Raw genomic sequence first — 23,038 nt, 5'->3', positions numbered from 1 at the left:
TCCTACTTAAACATAAACAGGATCATGAACACAGTAACTGGTATGAAGGAATACATGGGAACTGTAGACGTTTGATACAGTCTCATCCCATTAGGTGTAGCTACCTTGATGTTTTGTTTGCACCTTGAATTGAAGGCCTGGGTACCACATATGGTATCTGTCCCCGAAAAGCTTTGTGGTCACAGCAACAGATATCAATTCCCAGGATTGGTTCCAAATCCCGTTTTGACCTTTCTTTGTGGAGATTGCAGGTTTGTGTCCGTGCCTCTCCGGTTTCATTCCACCTCCAAAGACATGCAGCTTTTTATATCTACAATATATTTCCCCGCCTCCAGCTGTGAGAGGGAATAGGACTGAGTTGACTGTGTGTTTGTGTGTTAGCTCCTGCGATAGACTAGCAACCTTTATAGCGTGCACCCTACCTCTTACCCCAACGACCTCTGGGATAGGCTCCAATGACCCTACTACTCTGAATAGGATAAGCAGGTATAGGGAATGGATGGATGCATCATGTGGCTATAATATTTATGCATGTTTTATGTTGGGACTGACCATTTTTCCGGACATTGCCTTTGTTTTAGGGGTTGTTGTTGTTTAGTTTTAAAATTTCAGTTAAATGACTCACTGACAAGTATGTAGCCAATCGAACACGTCATGTCTAGACACCACAAAATACAATTCATGTGATAATGAGACCTTCATTAACAGAGATAAGAGCTCAACACTGTCAGAAACACATTATGGTTACTTCCTGTTGAGTGGTAATTGTGTTTATACAGGATGTTGTGCGACTGTGAGGGCATTTGGATATCATTTTTAAATGGACAATATTGTTTACGGTAACTCCAACAATGGATTTCCTTAAAATAGTGGCCATAATTTCATTACATAATTAACATTCATTTGATTTCATAAGACATTGCCGAAGTACTTGATATTTAAATGGGATACAATTGTATGGAAGAGGTTTGCAAAGTGATTTGAACCTCTCTTGGCTGCATAATGTACATTGCATCCTTACCATCTTGTTCATCAGAAACAAAGTGATTGCAAAAGCATTCATTAGTAGCCATGGGATTAACATGAAACGAGTAAGAGTATTTTTATGCTTGTAAGGGCAGATCTGCCAAAATGGCCATTGTTATCTGCACCTCCAGCAATGTCACATTTTTTAGGGGTCACCTAACGCGCTGTAACCCAGGGAGACTCTCCTCTCCACCTGCAGAAGTGCAGCAAACACACACACACACACACACACACACACATACATATACGCTCTCACACGCTGTTTTCCCTCAGTTACACAAAAGGTTTTACTCTTCTCCTCTCCTTAATGTTTACTAGTGGGTGGCATTGAATGAGGTGCAAACCATTAGATTACATAACTGTCATAGTTGCATAGTTTAAATCGAAGCAATGGGTAACAGCTTCACTCCCAATGAAGTGCACTCTCTGCTTTAGAGTGCACTCCTCATCACGGGTGAGGGTATAAATACAAAACAAACTGTGGGGACGCCCTTGCAACTGTTCACCAGACGTACAAGGACCAGTTCCCATGGCTACAGACATGCATAGCTATGTAATTGGGCAGAGTCAGGGCATCCAGAAGAGGCAAGCGTATCCTAAACCTTGCAACATTTACTTGAGTAAGCAGAACCTTGACTTTTATGTTGTTTCTTCCATGCTGGAGCACTTGCTGCACATCACGGATTGGGATGGCACTTAATACGGTAGACCCTCCGTGAATATAAAAGGTAGTTGGGAGGGGAAGAGAGGAGGGCTTGGAATTAGAAAGCATGTCCCTCAACACCAGTGACCAGTAACTTCCAGAGAGCAAAGCGAATAACAGATTCTCTTTCTTACATTATTTACTACGGCCTTCACCTTCACCTTATTCTGGAGACCATAACATGCTTTAAGCTAGAAGACCATTTACAAACTCGGGTACTGGGTAAATGAATTTAACAGATCAATGCCTGGATGTGCCAGAATTTTTCTTCAATCAGACAAAGTCAAAACTGAGGCGGTTGTTTTTGGAGCCAGGGAGGAGCGATTTAAAGTGAGCACTCGGCTTCAATCAGCAGTGTTAAAAACCACAGACCAAGCCAGAAATCTTGGTGTAGTCATGGCCTTTTGACTCTAGACTTTTTGTGTGCAAAGATCAGAGGTACTGGATCTCAACATCAGATGAAGATCCCTTTCATGGAGACGCATGCTTGTGCACACACACACACTCACTTACATACACGCACAGACACAAACCAGGTGCAGATAGGCCATGATTTGCTCCACACCAGTTGGTTCTGTGTAGTGCACCTTCAGCATTCCTTAACTGATACGGGAACAGCTGATGTTAGGACTTTATGCAATGCAGAATGGGTAATGTTGACAAGAGCAGACTGCCATCTTTGCAGTATATACAGAGTCGTTCATCAAAACTTAGCTGGTTTTTCAGAGGTTCTCAAAGCTGGATCTGTTCTGTAAACAGTGATTAGACTTCAGTGTTTAAGGACAATCTTCAGGCTATTATTTAGCGATATTCTAGTAAATTCAGTATTAATTTCTCAAAGCTTCTTGTATGTTGTGTCTTGAGACATTTCAGGACAGGACCAAGTTTGCTACCCAGTGGTTTTAAACCCAGTTTAGTTTAAAGTTAGCCTTGCTGTTCCTTCCTGTTCCCCAGTTATGGTGATGAATCAACATATTGTTTTGTATCCCTGATGTCTTTTGAGCTCTGAGTAGTGAAACTATCAAAGAATGAGATTACACATACAAGCAGCAGAAATACATTTTCCCCTGCAGGATGTCTAGGCTCACCCTTAGAGATGAGGAGGTCAAAGATTAGAAGGAAGCTTGGAGTACAACCACTGCTCCAGCATATTGAGAGGAGCCATCTGAAGTAATCTGGATGTGTCCTAGACACCCCCCTGGGAGAGATCATACTAAGGGGAGAACAGGAAAGACCCCGAACACACTGGAAGGGTTGTATATCCCATTTGGCCCTGGGATGTTTTGGGATCCCTTGAGAAAAACTTGAGGAGAACTGTAAATTATTGGATATTTAGTGTGAAACCGCCGGTCCAAAGCGAGGTTCAGGTTTGGAATGTAATGGAAATAGAGTCCTGCATTAATGCAAGGTCAATGACAAAAACAAAAACATGAGCACAGAGGCTATTAGTCTGTTAAATAGGCCAGTGTCTTGTTACTGCTACGGAACATGAATCTAGACCACGTCCACTGAGACTGTGCTGTTTGCATGCACGATGGAAGCAAATGTTTGGAGACACGCATGCACGCCCGCTCACACAGACACACACACACACACACACACACACACACACACACACTTTAATTTTAGATAAAGGTGGATGACTCTTTGTCATCTCTTAATCACCCTTCCATGAGTTCATTGTTCTTGTGACCATTTCCTACCCAATTCGATTATCTCATGGGAATCAGACTGGAATTTGAACAAAGACTAAATGTCTAGTAAGAACTTCCTTTTGTAAAGGGTTTTTACGTTTTATACAATAGGTATTAACTCAAGATAACTTCTTCATTGATGCCTTAACTGTAATTCACGTGGAGCTGGAAGTGTAGAAGCAGAGACTTTGCCTGATCTGGAAACGGCACTGCCAGTTTTAGCCTGCTGCCGGGCCTCAAAGAGGATTTGAACGTGTGGATTTGGCAAGCGTCATTTAAGGCAGTGATTGTGTTTCATTCCGCTAAGCTAAGCTAAGCTACAGTATGAGAGCTTGATTTACCTCAATCCTCACAGCACAGTGCAGACAAGTCATCATTTTAACCTCATCCTCCATTATCCCAGCATATTGAAATGGTGCTATCTCACTCCAACGGCATTTTAAAAGTGCAGTACAAGGACAAAGTGACTTTCCCTGTGATTACCATAGGGCTAAGCCATGCTGCAAGCCTCTTACTCCACCCGCAGCTGGATCAAGCAGTAAAAGTTGACTCTCCAGTTGGGGATTTCATGGACAGAGTTCACCCTCGGCCAAACTGAACAAGCAGGGCAGAGGGAACTATTTGTTCCATAAAATGGAAGGGGCCTGTGGTTGTTTAGGTTTAATCAAAACAGCTGAAATCAAGGTTTGGAAACAAACTAAAATAAAATGTCTCTTGAGTGTGCTTCAGGAATTTCTAGCCTGTAATTGTAGGAAATAGGAGGATTAAATAGATGACCAAATGTGTTTCTATGAAACACAAGTGATATAATGTTTTTGCTTGGTTGTCAATGTTGACTATGAACATGATGACAGCATCCGAGGATGTGTTTAGATAAAATTAAGATCCCGTTTTGATGGAAAACAACATTGATCAAATGCGTGGATGCTGGATCAAGCTTGTAGCATGCTAACTGGCACTAGCACAGACCAGATGCCGCCATAGCGAATCAGTCTGGGGTTTCTGTTTGACCCTGACCCAGTTAATTGTTCCATTTACTGTCTGTGTAGGGCAATGATGGATACAGAAGTCAAACCTAGAGAGACATTTTCCTTACTTGCTTTAACTATTTTTGATAGTTTGATAGATCTAATCAGTGAATATCAGAGACTGAGATATTTACTTCAGTCAATTTCTATCTGCTGATTTTCTGGGCTGTGTGTGCTGATGTGGTTTTGATATACTGTAAGTAGGTGTTATGTTTGCTCTTCAGTTTCATTCTGTGTGATCATTCTAAGCATTTGCTCTGCACAGTGCTATGTAGAAGGCTTAACGACAAAGAACTCACATGTTTCACAATGTGGTGCTAGAATGTCTCTCTGCTTGTACATGGTGTAGCTGTGACCGGCTGTGCTGTGGTTGTGATAGTTGATGTACAATCTTTGGATGGATTTTTGGAGCTGGTAATGTGGGTGGTTATGTAGATTTCTCCTATGGACTTCAGAGGAACTCTCCTCTCTCATCTGTTCAACTGTACTCCACTATGCTGTTTGATGTGCGTGGCATAGGGTATATGTGGTCATGTGACCCTTTCATTTCTACTGTAAATACCCTATTTCCAGACAAAAAAGTGTTTCCATCACAGTGTTCATGACATTTGGAAGGAAAAACCCTATTCAGTTAGTAGATTGGTCGAACGGTGAACTCAGTCACTCAGCTCTGAGGGCAGTGACCTGTGCCTCAGGATTGTTTAACTCTCCAGCGTTTCTCTCTCATAGCCGTTGTGTTTATTCAGTGAATACATACGTCTATGTTCTCTTATTATGTATAAAATTGCTGAAATATATTGTTTTATCATTCATGGGTGGTTATTTTAGATACGTATTGAAATGTATTGATTAGTAGTTGGTATGCCTAGGAGGTGGGGGGGTTTTCAGCAAACAATACAGCCTCACTCCCAAACTAGAGACAATGGTGCGAAGGGTGTTTTGGGAAAATATCTGCACTCAGTTCTTATCCTTATTCATCATAAAATTGCTTACCAATATTGGATTTGTTCTGCTGGCAGACCTCAACTCTGCTGCAGATTGATGATGCATACACATAATACATTTGTCTATACGTCCCATCAACCTGTACTCGTCCTCGACCCATCCTGTGGCAATGCTCGTCACAGTGTTTCTGCACCTTTTAAGCAAGTAGGCACATCACTCTCCGTGCCCAGAACTTTATGGGGAGCATGGGGGCTTGGCAATGGCATGTAAACACAAGGAAGCAAATGCATGGAAGGAGGATGGAGGCACAACTGCCAAAGTATTTTCAAGTCAGACAATGGTTGGATCTGTTTCTCCTCCACATCAGTTTTTAGCCGACTTCTTACTCCTTTTGTACCCGATTATAATTATTCATTCACTCTTTTTGATGACACCCCTGGTCCCTATGCTCAAACCCAAATCTACACCGCTGTAATCTCCCCCTTTTGGTTTAGTAACTTAACATACAATAATCATGCCTTTGTTGTGTTTCCACAGGTGACGGTGCCCCAAAGGAAAACAGTCCCTTTATCAACAACATAGAGAATGACAAGGGCAACAACTACGATGGCAGGAACATGGCCCTATTTGAGGTAAATATCCTCCGTATAGAAAGCCATGATCTCACTTGAAGCTCACTTGAACCGCTGACTTAAGCTATTAAGTCAGAGGTGTGTGTCACTATGTGTTATTTAGAAGAACCTCAAGCTTTATCAAAACAACACCAGCTTTAGTCTCATACAGAGGCTACAATGTGGGCCATTGCAGACAAAACCCTTCAGCAATGGTGAGAGAATCAGGATGTGTTTGTTTTACCCATCCCACTCGTCTACATGCAGTGCTTATATAAGAAGGCTTCTGTGTTACACATAGTGGGGGGGTCAAACTAGTGATCTTGCCATAGTTCAACTGTGATCTAATCAAAGAACAGCTGGTTGGCTTTCCCTTGTGCCTTGCTGATCTTCAGTCACAGGCCCGGTCTCCAGTCATTAGAACAGTCAGTTCTGCTCTACCAAAAGGCAAAATTATAGCACAACCATATACAGTGTACCAATCATTTTGTTTAAACCATATCCTTGATTTCACGTTATGTTATTTAGTGGAACATACAGCTTAACATGAATGAGAGCTGATTCTGCTTTTGCACATCATATTGAAATCGATTTTCCTGTTGTGTTGCAGGAGGAAATGGACAGCAACCCCATGGTGTCATCTCTCCTCAACAAGGTGGCAAACTACACCAATCTCACACAGGGAGCCCAGGAGCATGAGGAGGCTGATGAGGATGAGGGGTCCAAGAAGAAAGCAGTTAAGGTACATCACATGGTGTTTTCATATCGAATGTCTACTAGTTTTTCAGTACAGCAGGTTTAAATTATAAAACTTGTAATACTTACTTTAAACCACGTGAACTATCATTTCATAACAGGGTCTTTGACCACTGAAGCCCCACCCATTTATTTGCATTCCCAAATAAGGAAGCTTACTGTGAGGTCATAAATCAAAGGTTTCTCTCTTAGTAAAAACCTGATGACTGTTGTGTGGCCCAGAGCAGAGGGGCAATGTCAGATTTATGAACATAAGCCTATTTTCCACTTTTTGCCTTTTTGCTGCTGTACTAGGTTTTTTAGGAAAGAAAAACTGAAAGTGCCCACAGTGCCACCATGCTGCAGAGACATGTTTGTGTAACCACAGTTATCACATTAGCAGCATAGTCAGTTCATCCATCCTTGTCCTTCGACAGCTCTCGTTTTTGTTAAAGGTACAGAAAAATAAATGTAGTTTGTTTATACTGTCTGATTCCCTCTTCACCTTGTCACCTCTCCATAGAGCCCTCAGATGGGGACTTTCATGGGCGTCTACCTCCCTTGCCTCCAGAACATTCTCGGTGTCATCCTCTTCCTCCGCCTTACCTGGATTGTTGGCACTGCTGGCATCCTGGAGTCCCTGGCTATCGTAGGCCTGTGCTGTTCCTGTGTGAGTCCCCAACTCCAAACTTAGATAAAGAAATTCAAAATAAATATTGAATTGTAGCTTCTGGAGACGACCTAATTGGGCGCCCCTCTCATTGGGAAATGATGTAACAGTCCTAACTGAAAGCATTTGGCTTTCATGTTCATTATATCAGACCTGTCAAGTGTTTTATTTATCGGTTTATGGAGGGATTTAGCTTATACATTCAGTTTCAGTGTGAGTGCATTATTATATAAGCAAGGATTTAATGTAGATATCCAGCTTGTAAATGCTTTATGCCTACATTGGTATGAATATGTGTGTGCATATGTTCTTGAGTGGTATCGGTAAGATTGAAGGTGGTACTGCTGCCTCATGAATTATGGGGAGGCTGATGAAAGCGGTAGATTGAAAGCAGTACTGAGTGACGGGCAAGTTGACTCAGTGGCCACTGATCCCTCCTATATTTAGCCGCTGTGACTGTCTGTCTCATACAGACGCAGATCCTAATGGTACCTGGCAGCTTGCTGGATAATCCTTCCATCTGCAAAGTGTCAAAAACACAGTGACATGCACATCCATGCCACAGCTATACAGTGTTTACCAGTCCCTCATCAGACAATGGATTATGGCACATTAATTTGGGAAAGTACAAACACCTACTCAGTACAAACACCTAGAGTACAATCTGAAGTACGCTTTATCTGCTTGATAATGGAGGAACTACATCATCCTGTGCCAACCACAATACATTGCATTGATAATGGCTAACAGAGGTTAACAGAGGTTAATGTACAAAAGGAAGCTTTTTCACAAGAGTTAATATTTACCATACATTTCTTTAAATAACTTAATAGGTGTACACATTCACAGACAAGCCAAACATAAAAAAACACATCCCTCACTGTAACTGTTAAATCTGAGACTTGGTCACAAAATGTAAGCAATTGGCCCAAATAGTTTATTGTTGTGAATGAAGGTGAATTTTCATATCAGGAAGAACTAAGTTAATTTATCACAGTATAATCTAGCTAAAGTATGGTGAAGAGGGTGAACTGCTTCTCGTCTGTTACACAATGAGGATAACTGAGTTTAGGCAAACTGATTAATGTGCATTTTCACTGCTTAGATCAATTCTACCGATCAATTCTACTGATACTGATATCAGCCATATCAGTCAGTCACGCATAGATTGTGTCTTATACGATTGCTATAGTACTTTCACCCCTTGACAGAGATTTCGCCCAATTATGTTGTTTACCTTTCAGTTCAATCCAACATATTTGACCTCTCCTCACCTAAGCCAAGGATCAGCAACCTTTACTATCAAAAGAGCCATTTTCAAGCATTTGGCCAAAACACATCTGTCTGGAGTCGCAAAAACTAATTGAGCTTGATGATGAAGGAAACGCAGCCTAAATCACAGTCTAAATTAGTCTTAACCTATTTAAATGGACATTCAATACAATGTTTTATCACCTGTGATGACTCTGCAGTGGGCTACATTTGATTATGTGGTACTTTAACTTTGCAATTCCATTACAATTGCATTTATGAAATTCTAGAACTACAGAGTTCATAAACCTGCACAGCACCTCTGTCTGCTTATTTGGATTGGATGATTGTCGGAGGTTAGCAGGGTACTGTAATTGCCTTTTCACTATTATTCACAAAGTTGTGTGTTGTATTTGTTGCAACCCAAAAACTTGTAGTTGGAAACAACGAGTCTCACTGAGCTGAAATGGCACTCATGAGATTAGGTCTCATGCTAACAAATTAAACACGATTCAGTGACTTCTTCCCTGTGACTCGCCTTCCTGCCATTAGTCCTGCACTGTTTATCACTAAGCAACACAGTAGATGTTTTTTGTTAAGAGGTCAACAAGATATTTGCTGCCTTTCTGAAACATTTAAATACATTACAACAGGAATAAGGAACAGGAAAACAAAACTATAATGTTTTGCGACTCATTCCAGTGGGTGTTATTTGTGCTAATGTGTACATAACACAACATACTACTCGGCTGTCATATCTACCATTCTGATTACGTATTTACAGAAATATCACCACCCTCACAAAGCATTAATGAAGCATTAGAGTCCTGAAGCAGAAAGAGCTTAATGGTCTAAGTGCACACCAGATATTATATTGTGTGCATCGGATGCTATTTGGTCAACATGCCCCTACGTTAAGCAATGAAAATCAAACGATAAAGGACAGAGCAGAGAGAGCAGATAGAGGTAGGAGAGATGAGGTTTACAAAGAGAAAAAGATATAAAAAGAAAGGGGTAACAGGGAGAGAGTAAGGTGAGAAATAGGTGGTGGAAGATGACGCATAACACTTGCCACAATGCCAGATACACATGAAAAGTTGCTAACCTATCAATCTTATTTAACACATCTTCAGGATCTGATCAATATGAGCTCCATTCTCAATATTTGGATCAAATGATGACCATGTTTAGTTGTACAGATAACATAGAACTTATTATCTTTGGCTTCATACAGACCAAACCAAATTTTGTCTTGTGACGCCCAGTAGTTTTCCTTGCAGCAGCTCCTTCTGTTCATTTGCCTTCAGGACCAGGCTACTGTATAGCTGCTTAGGAAGCGGAAGTGGGAGGTCAGCTAATTGGCTTTCCTCCAGCTTATCCGTCTGCCACTTTAAACCGGACAACCGGGAAAGGGCAGGTTTATCCTGGTCAGAACTTCTCAAGGTGCTCTTCCTCCCATCTCATCTTATTCATCTCCTCTTTCTCCCCTCCGTGTTTTGACTATACGCTTTATACGTCAAGTTAATGATTCAGTCTTTTTTCTGTTTGCGCCCGTTATCTTTTCTCCCTTTCTACCGATCTCTCCCCTCTCTCTGCTCTCTTAATGCTATCTGAAAGCACCGTTAGGTAACAGGGCTGATACAAATACCCTCAGCAACAACGTGTGATTTCAAGAAAACGCTTGTATCCATTTCCAATCCAAAGGATTTAGGGCTTAGGACTCCAAGAAGTCATTTTACAGACTAAAGGGGTGATTTAACCCTCCAATGCTACTACTGGTATAGAAAAACAGGAGTTCAAGCACCGAAACAATCCTTGAGTTATCACTGTTGAAGTACTATGTTATATTCAAAAGGGCTTGACATGTGGGGTCATCTTAAAGAATTTTGGGCATTTCAGGCATTGTGTGTTTCTATGTTTTTAGACATTATTACATTATCTTTGAGTCTATTTAGTCAAATGTTTTACTTGTAAGGTGTTTCAAATGGTATAACCTTGTGTAGATTGTACAGTACCTTTTAAACAAACATCACCAAAGCACATTTGGTAGAAGCTCATGATAGTAATTCTGTGTTAGTTAAACTCTGACATGTGTGTTTCGTTATGGCCTCTCTCAACAGACCATGCTGACGGCAATATCAATGAGTGCAATTGCTACCAACGGCGTTGTGCCAGGTAGGACAGCTGTGATCCTCATACATTACTGTCACAAAGTGAACCAAATATTAAACTGACTTAACATGTTTGAAGTTTAATTTAACTTATTCTTGCTATTTGTTTTGTTCTGCAGCTGGTGGTTCTTACTATATGATTTCCAGATCATTGGGTCCAGAGTTTGGTGGAGCTGTCGGTCTTTGTTTCTACCTGGGAACAACCTTTGCTGGCTCTATGTACATCTTGGGTACTATAGAGATTCTACTGGTGAGGGGTGGCTCTATTGTGGCTAACCTGTTCTGTTAGCTGTGCCTACCTATGTTGAACGCACTTATTGGAAGTCACTTTGGATAAAAGCGTCTGCTAAATGACCGTAATGTAATGTAATGTTAGCTTGTTCTTACTTGTAAAATGATTAGCTAAATGAAAGGATATGGAGTTGTTTATTTTTTTCCTTGTCTTTCCCCTCCCCCCGCCTATTCAGACATACATCGTGCCTAAGGCGGCTATCTTTGTGGCGGAAAGAAAGGAAGACGAGGCCGATGCTCTGCTGAATAACATGCGAGTGTACGGCACGTGCTGCCTTGCCCTGATGTCTGTGGTGGTGTTTGTAGGGGTGAAGTATGTCAACAAGTTAGCGCTGGTCTTCCTGGCCTGTGTCATTCTCTCCATCCTTGCCATCTACGCCGGGGTCATCAAGACCGCTTTTGATCCACCGGACTTCCCGTGAGTTCCTTTTCAGTACCAACTAGTTCCCTCCGCTGTATTTATTAAACCTTACTAAGCAGACTTGGTGGTTATGAAGATGGCTCATTCAGTATTGCATAGTAATTAGTGCGATAAATTTAATGTCTAATTACTAGACCGACAAAGTAAGAAAATATAAGCTGTCCTTAGCAGTATATCGCATTTCTGTTCACACTGTTATATGTGATCTAGCTTTGTGGGGAAGAACATGTCTAATTCATATTTTCTCCCTCTCTGCATTGTTTGCAGTGTTTGCCTGCTTGGCAATCGTACTCTGCAGAACAGAAACTTTGACAAATGTCTGAAGACGGAGGTTATAAACAATGAGACCGTCACTACCAAGCTGTGGATGTTGTTCTGCAACGGACCAGAACTCAATGCTACTTGCAACGAATATTTTGAGAACAACAACGTGACTCAGATCCAGGGCATCCCTGGACTGACCAGTGGAGTCATTTCAGGTCAGGCCCAGTTTGTTTACTACTCTTGATTGCAGTTTGCAGATATGGGGTGATTCAGTTCAGGAATTCGAAGTTTGCTTCCCAGTATTGGTACATTCAGTCAAACAAAAGAGTGACTGAATGACGACTGAGGATATGGAGGGGATAGCATGGATCCTTTTGAACCTTTCGTCCTTACTGGGGACCTTGGCAGGTGGCGGCATCCTCTGGACCTCTGGATAGACAGTGGGGGCCAAGCAACGACAAGAAAGACAGGAACATGGGGAATTAGGGGAGAGGAAAGACGGGAGGGAATGTGGCAAAAACAAAAACTGTCCGGTGGCCAAACCTGCGGCAATTACTTACCAACTGCTATAATTACTCACTCAACTGTTCTGTCTGTCTCCTTATAGAAAATATGTGGTCAGAATACGGTCCTAAGGGTGTGCTGGTGGAAAAGAAGAACCTGCTATCTGACGAGGGAAGTGACCCCTCTCAGGATATCAACTTGCCCTACGTAGTTAACGACATCGCCACTTTCTTCACACTCTTGGTCGGCATTTACTTCCCCTCTGTCACTGGTAAGACTTAAATACAAAGACACACCCTGTGAGGTCTTCTTTGTACATCCAACGTAGACATCAGCGGACATAGCTCTACATTCTATCTTCAGCTATTTGCACACATTCTGTAGAGACACTGCCATACTACGCAGGGGTCGCAATTTCCAATCTTCATAGGGTGATAACAAACCAATATTAACACACAGCAGTTTACTTCTAACAAAGTCATTTTTAAATTAGATATATCTGGCTTATCCACTGCCTCATTCATACATGCTATTAGGAGTGTATGGGTGACACCAGGACACCCACCGCCCCAACAGCACAGGTTCACACCCAGATGGCAGTCACTCTGGCTTGGTAATGTGTTTGCAGACGACGGAGGGACCTTGTCCTTGTTGTTTGGGTCTTGGGTCTTCTTGTTTAGTTTTTACACTGAACATATTTTGACATTTAACACATTGAAAAAGTATAACGATAAGTAAGTGGATTGCCATACAGATCTTTGCCTCAGAACATTTGTTTGATGTGATGGACCTCTGTGAATACTACAACATGATTGTATCTCTGTTATTGTTTCCTTTGCCATTTTCCACCAGAATTCATTTCTGTATTGTCTTGTGACTCCTTCCAGGTATCATGGCTGGGTCAAACCGGTCAGGTGACTTGCGGGATGCCCAGAAGTCGATCCCCATTGGGACCATCCTGGCCATCGCTACAACCTCCTTCATCTGTATCCTAAAACATTTCACTCTGCCACAACTATTGAATATTGAAATATTTATTGCAGCTAAATCACCAAGGCTTTACTTTCATTCTGTCTTCAAAAGGTCTTTGTAACTTTGAGGTATTACTAGAAAAAGTATTGGATTCACTATAACTTTCCTTCATGAGTGACTCTCAGACGTCACCTCTGTGGTGCTGTTCGGTGCCTGTATTGAGGGTGTGTTGCTGCGAGACAAGTAAGCTACTTCACACAGCGCACAATGCCTACGCATATATGTATCACATAGACAATTAAAAACAGAACCGGAAGAAAAGCAATTATGTTTTTTAGGTGTGGCTGTTTCTTTCTTCATTTTACATTTTTACATCTTATATTTTTGTTATTTTTTACATTCCAGATTTGGTGACTCGGTGAAAGGGAACCTTGTCATCGGCACACTCTCCTGGCCATCGCCGTGGGTGATTGTAATCGGGTCGTTCTTCTCCTGCTGTGGGGCCGGGCTGCAGAGTTTGACCGGAGCCCCACGCCTCTTGCAGGCCATTGCACGAGATGGCATTGTGCCTTTTTTACAGGTTAGGTCGAATTCTGATCTCACTCGTTTGGGGAACTTGCACTTGGGTCCACACAGAATCAACACTTCTGAGACCGCCGTCTAGAGAGGCTGGTCTGTATACAACATGTTCTTATGCTCACACACATGCCACTACTTGTGCATAGGTGTTTGGTCATGGAAAAGCTAATGGAGAACCTACGTGGGCTCTGCTGCTGACTGCAGCGATCTGCGAGATTGGCATCCTCATCGCCTCCCTGGACGCTGTGGCTCCTATTCTCTCCATGTCAGTATTTGTCTGTGGATATTCCATACTCATGAAATTGGATAGCCATATGAATTCTATGAAGAGATAATTTATCATATTTGCATAATGTCCAAGTTTTGTGGGGGTTTTGTAATTTGCCTTTCCCCTTCCAGGTTTTTCCTCATGTGCTACCTGTTTGTCAATGCGGCCTGTGCGCTTCAGACCCTCCTGCGCACACCCAACTGGAGACCACGCTTCAAATACTACCACTGGTGAGTGTAGATGTTCTCGTCCGTTTAATTTATATACATATATATAGTCGTATGTGACAGCTACTCCCTGTCAGTGTGCTTTGATTTGTGGTGTTTAAATACGTTTGCTTTCTCCTGCAGGACTCTGTCTTTTCTGGGAATGAGTTTATGTCTCTCGCTCATGTTTATCTGCTCCTGGTACTATGCGTTAGTGGCCATGGTCATCGCTGGCTGCATCTACAAATACATTGAATACAGAGGGTGAGAATGGCATTTTGTCTTATTATGCAGGTCCTCAGTGTGTTGCCATTAGGTTTTGAATTCATTGTCGTTTCCTTCATTTGTTTTCTCAGGGCAGAAAAGGAGTGGGGTGATGGCATCCGAGGCCTGTCTCTGAATGCTGCCCGCTATGCCCTAATTCGCCTAGAGGAGGCTCCCCCACACACCAAGAACTGGAGGTTGTGTGACAGAATTAAACAACGATATATATGGAATGATTTAATTGACTTGATATTCTAGTATCAAATCTGAATGGGACTTCTTCTTTCTCCTCAGGCCTCAGTTGTTGGTGCTGCTAAACCTGGACTCAGATCAAGCAGTCAAACACCCTCGCCTGCTGTCCTTCACCACTCAGCTGAAGGCCGGGAAAGGCTTGACTATAGTGGGAAATGTCATAGAAGGAACTTATCTCACTAAGGACACAGAGGCTAAGATTGCTGAGCAGGTATGCTGGGAATGTGAACCTATGAAACACAGGCACGTGCATGTTAATAGATGTAACATGAGAAACACATGATTATGTCATTAATATGGCCATACCAAGGCCATACCAAGGCCAAATTCTTGAATGTTGGGATTGCCATAAGCCACACACACATAATGTAGAGTGACACTGCCACCTACTGGCAAAATGAAACAAGCTTTACTGGTTACCTTTTCTTTTCACAATGCTTTTGCTATTGAGCATTTCTGAACACTGATTTGATTTGTTAGTGCTCAACCAACAAACAGCACTATCATAATTAAACATAGTGTTTATGTAAGTGAGCACCTGTGGTATTTTCTCCACGAAACTCAAATCAGGGCCAAGATTCTTCGTAAATTTCTTCTCTACTCATTTTTATTCCACCTGCTGCAATTTCTCTTGTTTCTCCATCCAGAACATCAAGTCATCCATGTCAGCAGAGCGCACCAAAGGCTTCTGCCATGTTGTGGTGTCTTCCAACCTCAGAGACGGTGTGTCTCATCTTATCCAGTCCGCGGGGCTCGGAGGCATGAAGCACAACACGGTTCTCATGGCCTGGCCCGGAACATGGAAGCAGTCCAGCGAGCCACAATCATGGAGGAACTTCACAGGTACAGAGGGGAAACACGGCCTCAGAATGAAAAGCAATACAGGAGAAAAATACACTCTCTTATTGTGGGCATGTGGAACATTTTACACATAATCCTTAACAGTTACATCTTGTCATTCCTCTCTATCCAGAGACAGTGCGGGAGAGCACAGCTGCCCATCAGGCGTTGCTTGTGGCTAAGAATGTGGACAGCTTCCCCACTAACCAGGACCGACTGGGAGAGGGCACTATTGACGTGTGGTGGGTGGTTCATGATGGAGGGATGCTGATGCTACTACCCTTCCTGCTGCGTCAGCACAAGGTTAGTCAAAGTGTGTGTCGGTGTGACACACATATACAGTATATCAACGTCCTACTTACTAATCCATTAACCCCCTGTTGCTGTCACTCCCTGACAGATGTACTGTTTTCTTGTCTACCCCAGGTGTGGAGGAAGTGCAAGATGCGCATCTTCACCGTGGCACAGCTGGATGACAACAGCATCCAAATGAAGAAGGATCTCCAGATGTTTCTTTACCACCTGCGGCTGAATGCAGAGGTGGAGGTGGTGGAGATGGTGAGACTTTTAGAAGAAGGCTGTAATTAAATCAATCAAGTTCCTTGTTGGTTGAACATTGGTTTGACATGTCTCCTTTGCAGCATGATAATGACATCTCAGCCTTCACCTATGAGAAGACGCTGGTGATGGAGCAGAGGTCTCAGATGCTGAAACAGATGCAGCTATCCAGGACCGAGAGGGAGAGAGAGGTATTTACAGCTCATTCATTTCAATACATCTGTTACATTTCAACATAACACTGCAACATATTTATTCTTTCATTAGTGATCTATACTTATTTATTAAGCAAATAGGTTTGAGTAATTGTCAAGTCACCAAATAATGGTAAATGCCCCATACTGTGTCACCGCAGTCCAACCTGTCATATTCATAATAGCTGAGTACAGTCAGAACCCTGCAAAAACAACTTACGATTGTTAATATTGCAGTTTTCTGTCAAGCTAATCAGTGAATTAATTGTTTTAGTGTGGATTTTGACACATGTAGAGGTGATTTTACATTTATAAATTCAGTCATACTAAACTGAATGGTTGTTGTTTACATTCTATGTGTGATTATATCATGATGAATCACTTGTATATCCTACTTGTGACGTCATACTATCACCGATTAATGAAGTAAAACTCGTTAGGTTCATTCCATAGATTGCTGTTTTCATACGTAGCTCAATGACAACATTGTCTTGGTAATGTCTGGCCTACCGTTGCATTCTGTGACGATTGGCTCCTTTCCATGCCCATCTGCCAATGCCATCTGCCGTGCCACTGTGCTCAGATTCAGAGTATCACTGACGAATCACGTAGCTCAATCCGGAGGAAGAACCAGTGCGGTGCTCAGGGCACGAATCTCACCCGGCAGTCCTCACCGACGGAGGACACACAGGAGGATGAGGTAGCCAAGTCATCGAGCCTCGTGCCCCATGTCCCTTACAAAACTGACAGGTCTGTCTTCACAAAGCGGGATCTTTGCCTACATCTAAGATATCTGACATTTAGAGAAATCAGTCAAAGTCCAGACCGGGTGCTACTTCCTGTGCAGTCCTATGGAGCTGCTTTGTGAACACAGCCGGTCAGATCCTAGCACTGAAGCTGTACCTCCTATTACCATCACCTCCACCTCCTCCATGCTCCCCAACAAACTCCTCAAAAGGAAAAGTGGACAGTATTGTCACCAAAAATACTTGAACTACCATATAATTCATACACAATGGCTACACCACTGTCCTGATGCTATCAAACGCACCTGCTCAGCAAAGAGTTTGGCCCCTTACCTGGCAAAATGGATGCCATTCAGACCTGAAAAAAGCAGCTGGTCTTGCAAGAAGGTATCAGTGATGTCCAGGGATGACAGGTCCACAGGAGAGAAACAAATATGATCCTCCATTGTTTCATTGTTGTTTTAGTTGTTGTTATCAGACATTTTTTGGAGATTGTTCCATCCAGGTTTCTAATACATTTTATGCTTTACCTTTATCATTTGCTAACATATTTACATCTTTCATAGGGCAGTATTATGTTGTCTCACACCTCTTTAGCTGTTTGTCCTCTCCAGTTTTGTGAATTCCTGTACTTCCTTGGTTCCTGTCATCCATTGTTGCATGATAGTAACATCACGTCTCTTCCTCATCCTCTCCGCTCTGCCGTTCTCCATTGAATTTCCCCACCTTTTGTTTCGCCTCGTCATTTCTTTCGTCTCACCTTTCTCTCTATTCTCTCCAGGCTCAGCTCATCCATGACAGGAATACGGCATCTCATGCCACAATAAACGACAAGGCCGACACTGGGCCAGAGCGGGTCCACATGACGTGGACCAAGGACAAGCTTTTCTCCGAGCGCTTCCGTAACCGCGACTGCAACGCCAGCGTGGCCGTACGTGACCTGTTTAACATGAAACCGTAAGTTCACGTTTCCTTCACTCTGAACACCAAACCAACAGAGCTGTTTCTTGTAAATGTTGTGTTTCCTTCAGGAGGCAAAGGCCGAAATGAACATGTTTCTTTTGGCTCAATGTCACTTCTATTGAAGGCCATAATAGAAAGAACATGAGTGTTGCATGTGCCTTGTGAGAGTGATTTGCATCCCGAGTGGATTTTCAGAAGTAGATTTAAGAACCAGAACGTCTCAAACCAGAGCACATGGTTCAGGGTGGTGCTAAGGTGTGGTGGAGGGTGGCAGTGTGGGTGGATAGCATGTGTATTTCTTGTTATTGTAGTAATTTGGACACCCAGAGGCTGACCAGCTGAAACGGGCCAAACGCCTGCATGGTGTGTGCATTCAGGCTCTATTTGCTGTGTGCGCATGTGTGTGCACTTTCAGCCATCTCAGTCTTAGTGCATGGTTGTATCACGCAGACTACGCTGTATAGACTAACAACCTCTCATCCCATACTGTCCATACTGAAAGTGTGTTCCACCAGCTTCAGATGGTTCAATTATGTTCCAGTTCACTTATATTGGCTCATAGAGGTAACGTCTGTAATTCAAATCATTAACATAATAGAAACAACACTGCTGTCCTGCAGTGCAGTAAAAAAAACAAAGGCCATTTTGTCATGAATCTCATCAACCAGCTTTGTGTCAAATGGCCATTGCTCCCTGAATTCGACTTTGATCACACTCTGGGTGTCCTCATGAGCCGTTTGGGACAGTTGGGAGCTTGAAGTGTGGTGTAGAGAGCTGGAGCTGAAGTAGAAGCATCTAAGCCTGTTTCTGTTGTTCTGTCCCATTTTTCTCCTTCTAGAGAGTGGGAGAGTCTGTAAGTCACTTTCTCTTTGCTAATGCATTGTGTGTGTGTGTGTGTGTGTGTGTGTGTGTGTGTGTGTGTGTATGTCTTTGCATCTTGTTTGTGTGCGTTTAAGTGCATGCCTGTCCTGTTTTTGCCACCATGTGTCACAATTATTAACAAATTAATTATGAGTAGAAAGCAGAATTTTTTATCTTAGTGTAATTCGCTGCCTTCTGTCATTTCCTGTTTCCTTACCAACCACTTGATAAAGAACATATCCTCTTCATCCTAAAATGCGGCCTCTTTATTTGGAATGTATCCGCAAATCTGCCTTTGTTCTCATCTCCTTAACGTTTTCCTTACTTACTTCCATATAATTGATGGCAGTGTTTGTATTTTATTTCTGTGGTGAAGTGCCTGAGGGCTGGCTCCTACTGTTTGAGTATTCACATATTCAGAGCAGTAGTAGTATCATACTGTATTGGAAGAAGAAAGTACCCAAGTAGATCTGAGAAGAATTGAGATCCTACAATGGGAAATCCAAAACTGCTGACTAATGTTATTGCAAACCATTTTGACAGCTGAATATTTGAATACTAGTTCAGAAAAAATCGATGAAATCCTTAAACCACGGGGGCCAGCCATAGTAACTAGTATATAAATAAAGCAAGTAGGAAAAAGCTCACTGTAAGCTTTGTATCCAACAGTAACCAGTCCAATGTCCGCCGGATGCACACAGCGGTAAAGCTCAATGAGATGGTGGTCAACAAGTCGCAGGGAGCTCACCTGGTTCTCCTCAACATGCCGGGACCACCAAAGAACAGAGGAGGAGATGAAAACTGTATCCATATCAAATTATGAAATGCCTCTCACATGTTTATTTTGATGACTTATCTCTGTGTATTACTCTGTTAATGACCCTGTGAACCCATTTAAGATTTAATGTCAGAAACTTTAAAGCTAAAAAATTACCACAGTTCAATATAAAGTATCAATTGAACAACCCAGTACAACACAGATTATCAATCAAGTCAATCAGATGTTGAGTTGTCCCTAGAACAACATTCGTATCATTCACTTTGGTTGTTGCTCCCTCACCTGTGCTGTTTGCCAATGGTGTGGTTTATGCTTTGACTGCTGTCCCTCTCAGATATGGAATTCCTGGAGGTCCTCCTGGAAGGTCTGAACCGGGTCCTCCTGGTCCGAGGTGGAGGCCGCGAGGTCATCACCATCTACTCTTAAAAAACATTCATGCCCCACCCTGCACACATGGGCTAATGCCATGAAGCCGGTCACTGGGCATTTTTGGGAAAGAAGCCTAATTTGGGTTTTTAAGGAAGGCGGGGGTTGTTGGATTGGCAGATGGTCTGCAGGACATTAGAAAGGAGGAGTAAGTGTCTCAGCATGGTGTATCCAAGCTAAAGCCACAGGACCCCTGCAGATGGAAGACAGAACATACAGACACTTTATATTTTTAATTTACCTTTCAAACTATTGTTTTGTTACATGTTCACATCTTTCCCTTTTGTGTTGATGTTGTCAGTCATTGGCGCTCATTGTGTACAAGCAAAGACGTGAATGTGTGTGCTGTTGATGATGTTGATGTCATCTGGTCTATCCTGCTCAGAGGGGTTGTACCTGAGAAGAATCTGCACTTGCGTTCAGTTGGCATTTTTTTGATTTGAACTCTGCTGAGGGGTTAAGTACGAAAATATACTTGAAAGATCGATCATACTGAATTTTCAAATAGTTTGGTGACATCAATGGTCTACATCACCATCTCTTTGAAACCACTTAGATCTTTCCAAGGTCCGACTGAACTGTAGAGCCACATAGCTACAGAACAGATGCAATCAAGCAGAGTTGGGGTTCAAGTTGAAAGGTATACAGATAGAGATGAAAGTCCTAGTTGATGTCTCTGTTCTGTAGTTATTTGCCTCGTGACTGATTGAATGACGGACTGGCCAAGGGGCTTTTGAATGTGCAATACCAGCTGTTCCTGCACTGGCAGAGACACAAAGATGAAGGATGGTGTTAGGCAGGTGCAGGCTTGTCAAGTAAGTTCTGTTAATCTTTGGTCAATGTTTCCTACCCCCAAGGGATGCTGTTACATTAGGGAAGACAGCCATGGTGGATATTGTAGGACATGTCCTTCATGAGGTCTTCAATATGATATTTAATCACTTATAGAAATGTAAAAACACAACAACAGTTCTGAACAAATGGAACCCAGTTTGGTTTGATATGGTTCGGTCCTGTGTTGGTGTGTTTCAGCACTGTCCGTCTACTCGCCCGTCGTTCGACCACATACTTCTGTCAGTACATTTACATGCATGTTAAAACGCCATAATCAGATTGAAATTGACATCAAATGCTGTTAGTGTACTCAGACCTTTACTGTTGATGCATTATTATCTCTTATCAGTGCGCTACCTGTATCCATATATCCAGTTTACTCTGTATTTTTGCCTTAATCTCAGTTCAGACAAAAATCTGAGTATAATGTGCATGTAAACCTACTGACCGATGCCGTTCCCTTTGTATTCTATGTTCTTATATAAGTGGAGCACACTATTGGTGCATCAGCCCGTCTCTGGGCTCTCAAGATAGACAGATGTAGAAAACAGAAGACAGACAGCAATCCAGTCCACACAATTGAACGTGTTTCAATATTGTTTTTTAATAATATTTTACCACATGTTATTCTTTGTTTTGAGTCACGGACTCAGTAGGCGAGTTGTTATGATCATGTTAAGGAGAAAAAAAAGTGCCAAACAGATGACAAAAGAAACTCTGCAGGTAGGCAGGTATCTCCATTTCTTCACATTTACTCCATTGAATCACTGCACAACAGAAGAAAGACAGTGGTGAGCACAAATCTAGAGATAGATTGTATCAAGATACAAATCTATGATACAAATCTTAGATCCTTACAAAAAAGAAATGTTATCCATGGACCATTTTATTTTCAAGGGATTTCAAAGATCTAATGTGGACTGTTTAGCAAAGTGGATTGAACGCTGATCCGTCTTACATCCAGTTTCTTTTGGCCCTTAGCTGTGCAGTATTTTGTAAAAGCAGAATATTTCCCACAGTTGTGTGTGGGGAACAGAGAACTGTTTCAGTCTGTTATGCAGCATTTGTGCTTCTTGTGTTTTATTCTCGTGGATGTATGCCTGTTAACTGTAGTTCTGGTCTTTGTGGTGTTGTTACATTGTTTGATTGTCTGTCTGTTACTTTATTGCTAATTTTCAGTGTGATTTTTATGGAAGGAGGGAGAGAGGCCGAATGTATGAAGAGGGCAGCAGTTGTCAACATGTTGGGAAATAGGTTTTATTTTTTTCCAACTCACCAGAAACATGACAAATGACGCACATCACACGCAATTGACCATCCTTCATAATACATAGACACCCTAGACTGAAAGTTAAGAACTTCCAGGCTACCATTGAATGGCTCATGTTACTCACTATCATGTATGAAGTCTCAGAAAAGTTTTCCCTGTTTCTTGTTCTATGTTGTATTTTAGGCACCAAAAATCTTTTAATCTTTATAGAGTGAAACATAAAATTCTATTTAGTTTTAAGAAGCTGTTACAATAATGATCTTTTTTCAGCTGAATAGGTCTAGCTATGCATAAAGACAATGTGAAATGCACAAAAAATGAAACAAAAGTTGTTCAAATTAATATAACAACATTTCTGAAAAAAAGCAAATAGCATAGTCGGTAATGTGTGTTACACGCTTTAAAGTTTGAAGTGACGGGACAATGTAATCTACCTCAACATGTCACTGAGGCTGTGCAGGAGGAAAAAAGACTCATCACTCTGGAAAAAAGTGTGTGTGTGTGTGTGTGTGTGTCTGTGTGTGTGTGTGTGTGTGTACCAAAATGAAGCCATTTGTGTTTCTGCTGGTGTCCTCGAGCTGGAGCAGAGAGTCACTTGTGGGCACACGTGTAGATGTGAAGGTAGCCCTGTAAATGATATTTGTGCCTCTGAGTAATTAATAAAAATGCTAAATAAATAAACTGCCTCCTGATTCAATGAATAACAAGTGATA

General features: G+C 42.0%; 1 protein-coding gene across 7 annotated transcripts in view; it reads left to right on the top strand.

Annotated features, from left to right (window-relative positions):
• The window catches only part of slc12a7b (solute carrier family 12 member 7b), a 37,699-nt gene extending 14,902 nt beyond the window's left edge, over positions 1–22,797 (top strand). For 2 of the 7 annotated variants that reach the window (XM_076158025.1, XM_076158028.1), the window contains exons 2-26: positions 5,934–6,028; positions 6,618–6,749; positions 7,266–7,412; positions 10,784–10,838; positions 10,954–11,084; positions 11,302–11,543; positions 11,814–12,025; positions 12,418–12,585; positions 13,202–13,300; positions 13,472–13,529; positions 13,692–13,866; positions 14,012–14,130; positions 14,265–14,363; positions 14,484–14,603; positions 14,696–14,800; positions 14,898–15,066; positions 15,503–15,698; positions 15,829–15,998; positions 16,122–16,253; positions 16,337–16,444; positions 17,031–17,147; positions 17,975–18,150; positions 18,995–19,009; positions 19,687–19,820; positions 20,130–22,797. In XM_076158025.1, coding sequence (XP_076014140.1) covers positions 5,934–6,028; positions 6,618–6,749; positions 7,266–7,412; positions 10,784–10,838; positions 10,954–11,084; positions 11,302–11,543; positions 11,814–12,025; positions 12,418–12,585; positions 13,202–13,300; positions 13,472–13,529; positions 13,692–13,866; positions 14,012–14,130; positions 14,265–14,363; positions 14,484–14,603; positions 14,696–14,800; positions 14,898–15,066; positions 15,503–15,698; positions 15,829–15,998; positions 16,122–16,253; positions 16,337–16,444; positions 17,031–17,147; positions 17,975–18,150; positions 18,995–19,009; positions 19,687–19,820; positions 20,130–20,221 — 3,266 coding nt within the window. In that variant the 3' untranslated portion in view covers positions 20,222–22,797. Of the gene's footprint in view, positions 1–5,933; positions 6,029–6,617; positions 6,750–7,265; positions 7,413–10,783; positions 10,839–10,953; positions 11,085–11,301; positions 11,544–11,813; positions 12,026–12,417; positions 12,586–13,201; positions 13,301–13,471; positions 13,530–13,691; positions 13,867–14,011; positions 14,131–14,264; positions 14,364–14,483; positions 14,604–14,695; positions 14,801–14,897; positions 15,067–15,502; positions 15,699–15,828; positions 15,999–16,121; positions 16,254–16,336; positions 16,445–17,030; positions 17,148–17,974; positions 18,151–18,994; positions 19,010–19,671; positions 19,821–20,129 lie in introns of all 7 variants that reach the window. The other 5 variants (XM_076158029.1, XM_076158031.1, XM_076158027.1 and 2 more) reach the window with 4 other exon arrangements.
• The last annotated feature ends 241 nt before the right edge of the window (positions 22,798–23,038 follow it).

This window comes from Genypterus blacodes, unplaced genomic scaffold (assembly GCF_046128005.1).
Source record: "Genypterus blacodes isolate CSIRO-AG114 ecotype Tasmania unplaced genomic scaffold, CSIRO-AGI_Gbla_v1 ptg000076l_1, whole genome shotgun sequence".
Classification (NCBI taxonomy): Eukaryota; Metazoa; Chordata; class Actinopteri; order Ophidiiformes; family Ophidiidae; genus Genypterus; species Genypterus blacodes.
Note: the sequence above shows the minus strand (reverse complement) of the source record. Positions and strands in the feature narration are given on the sequence as shown.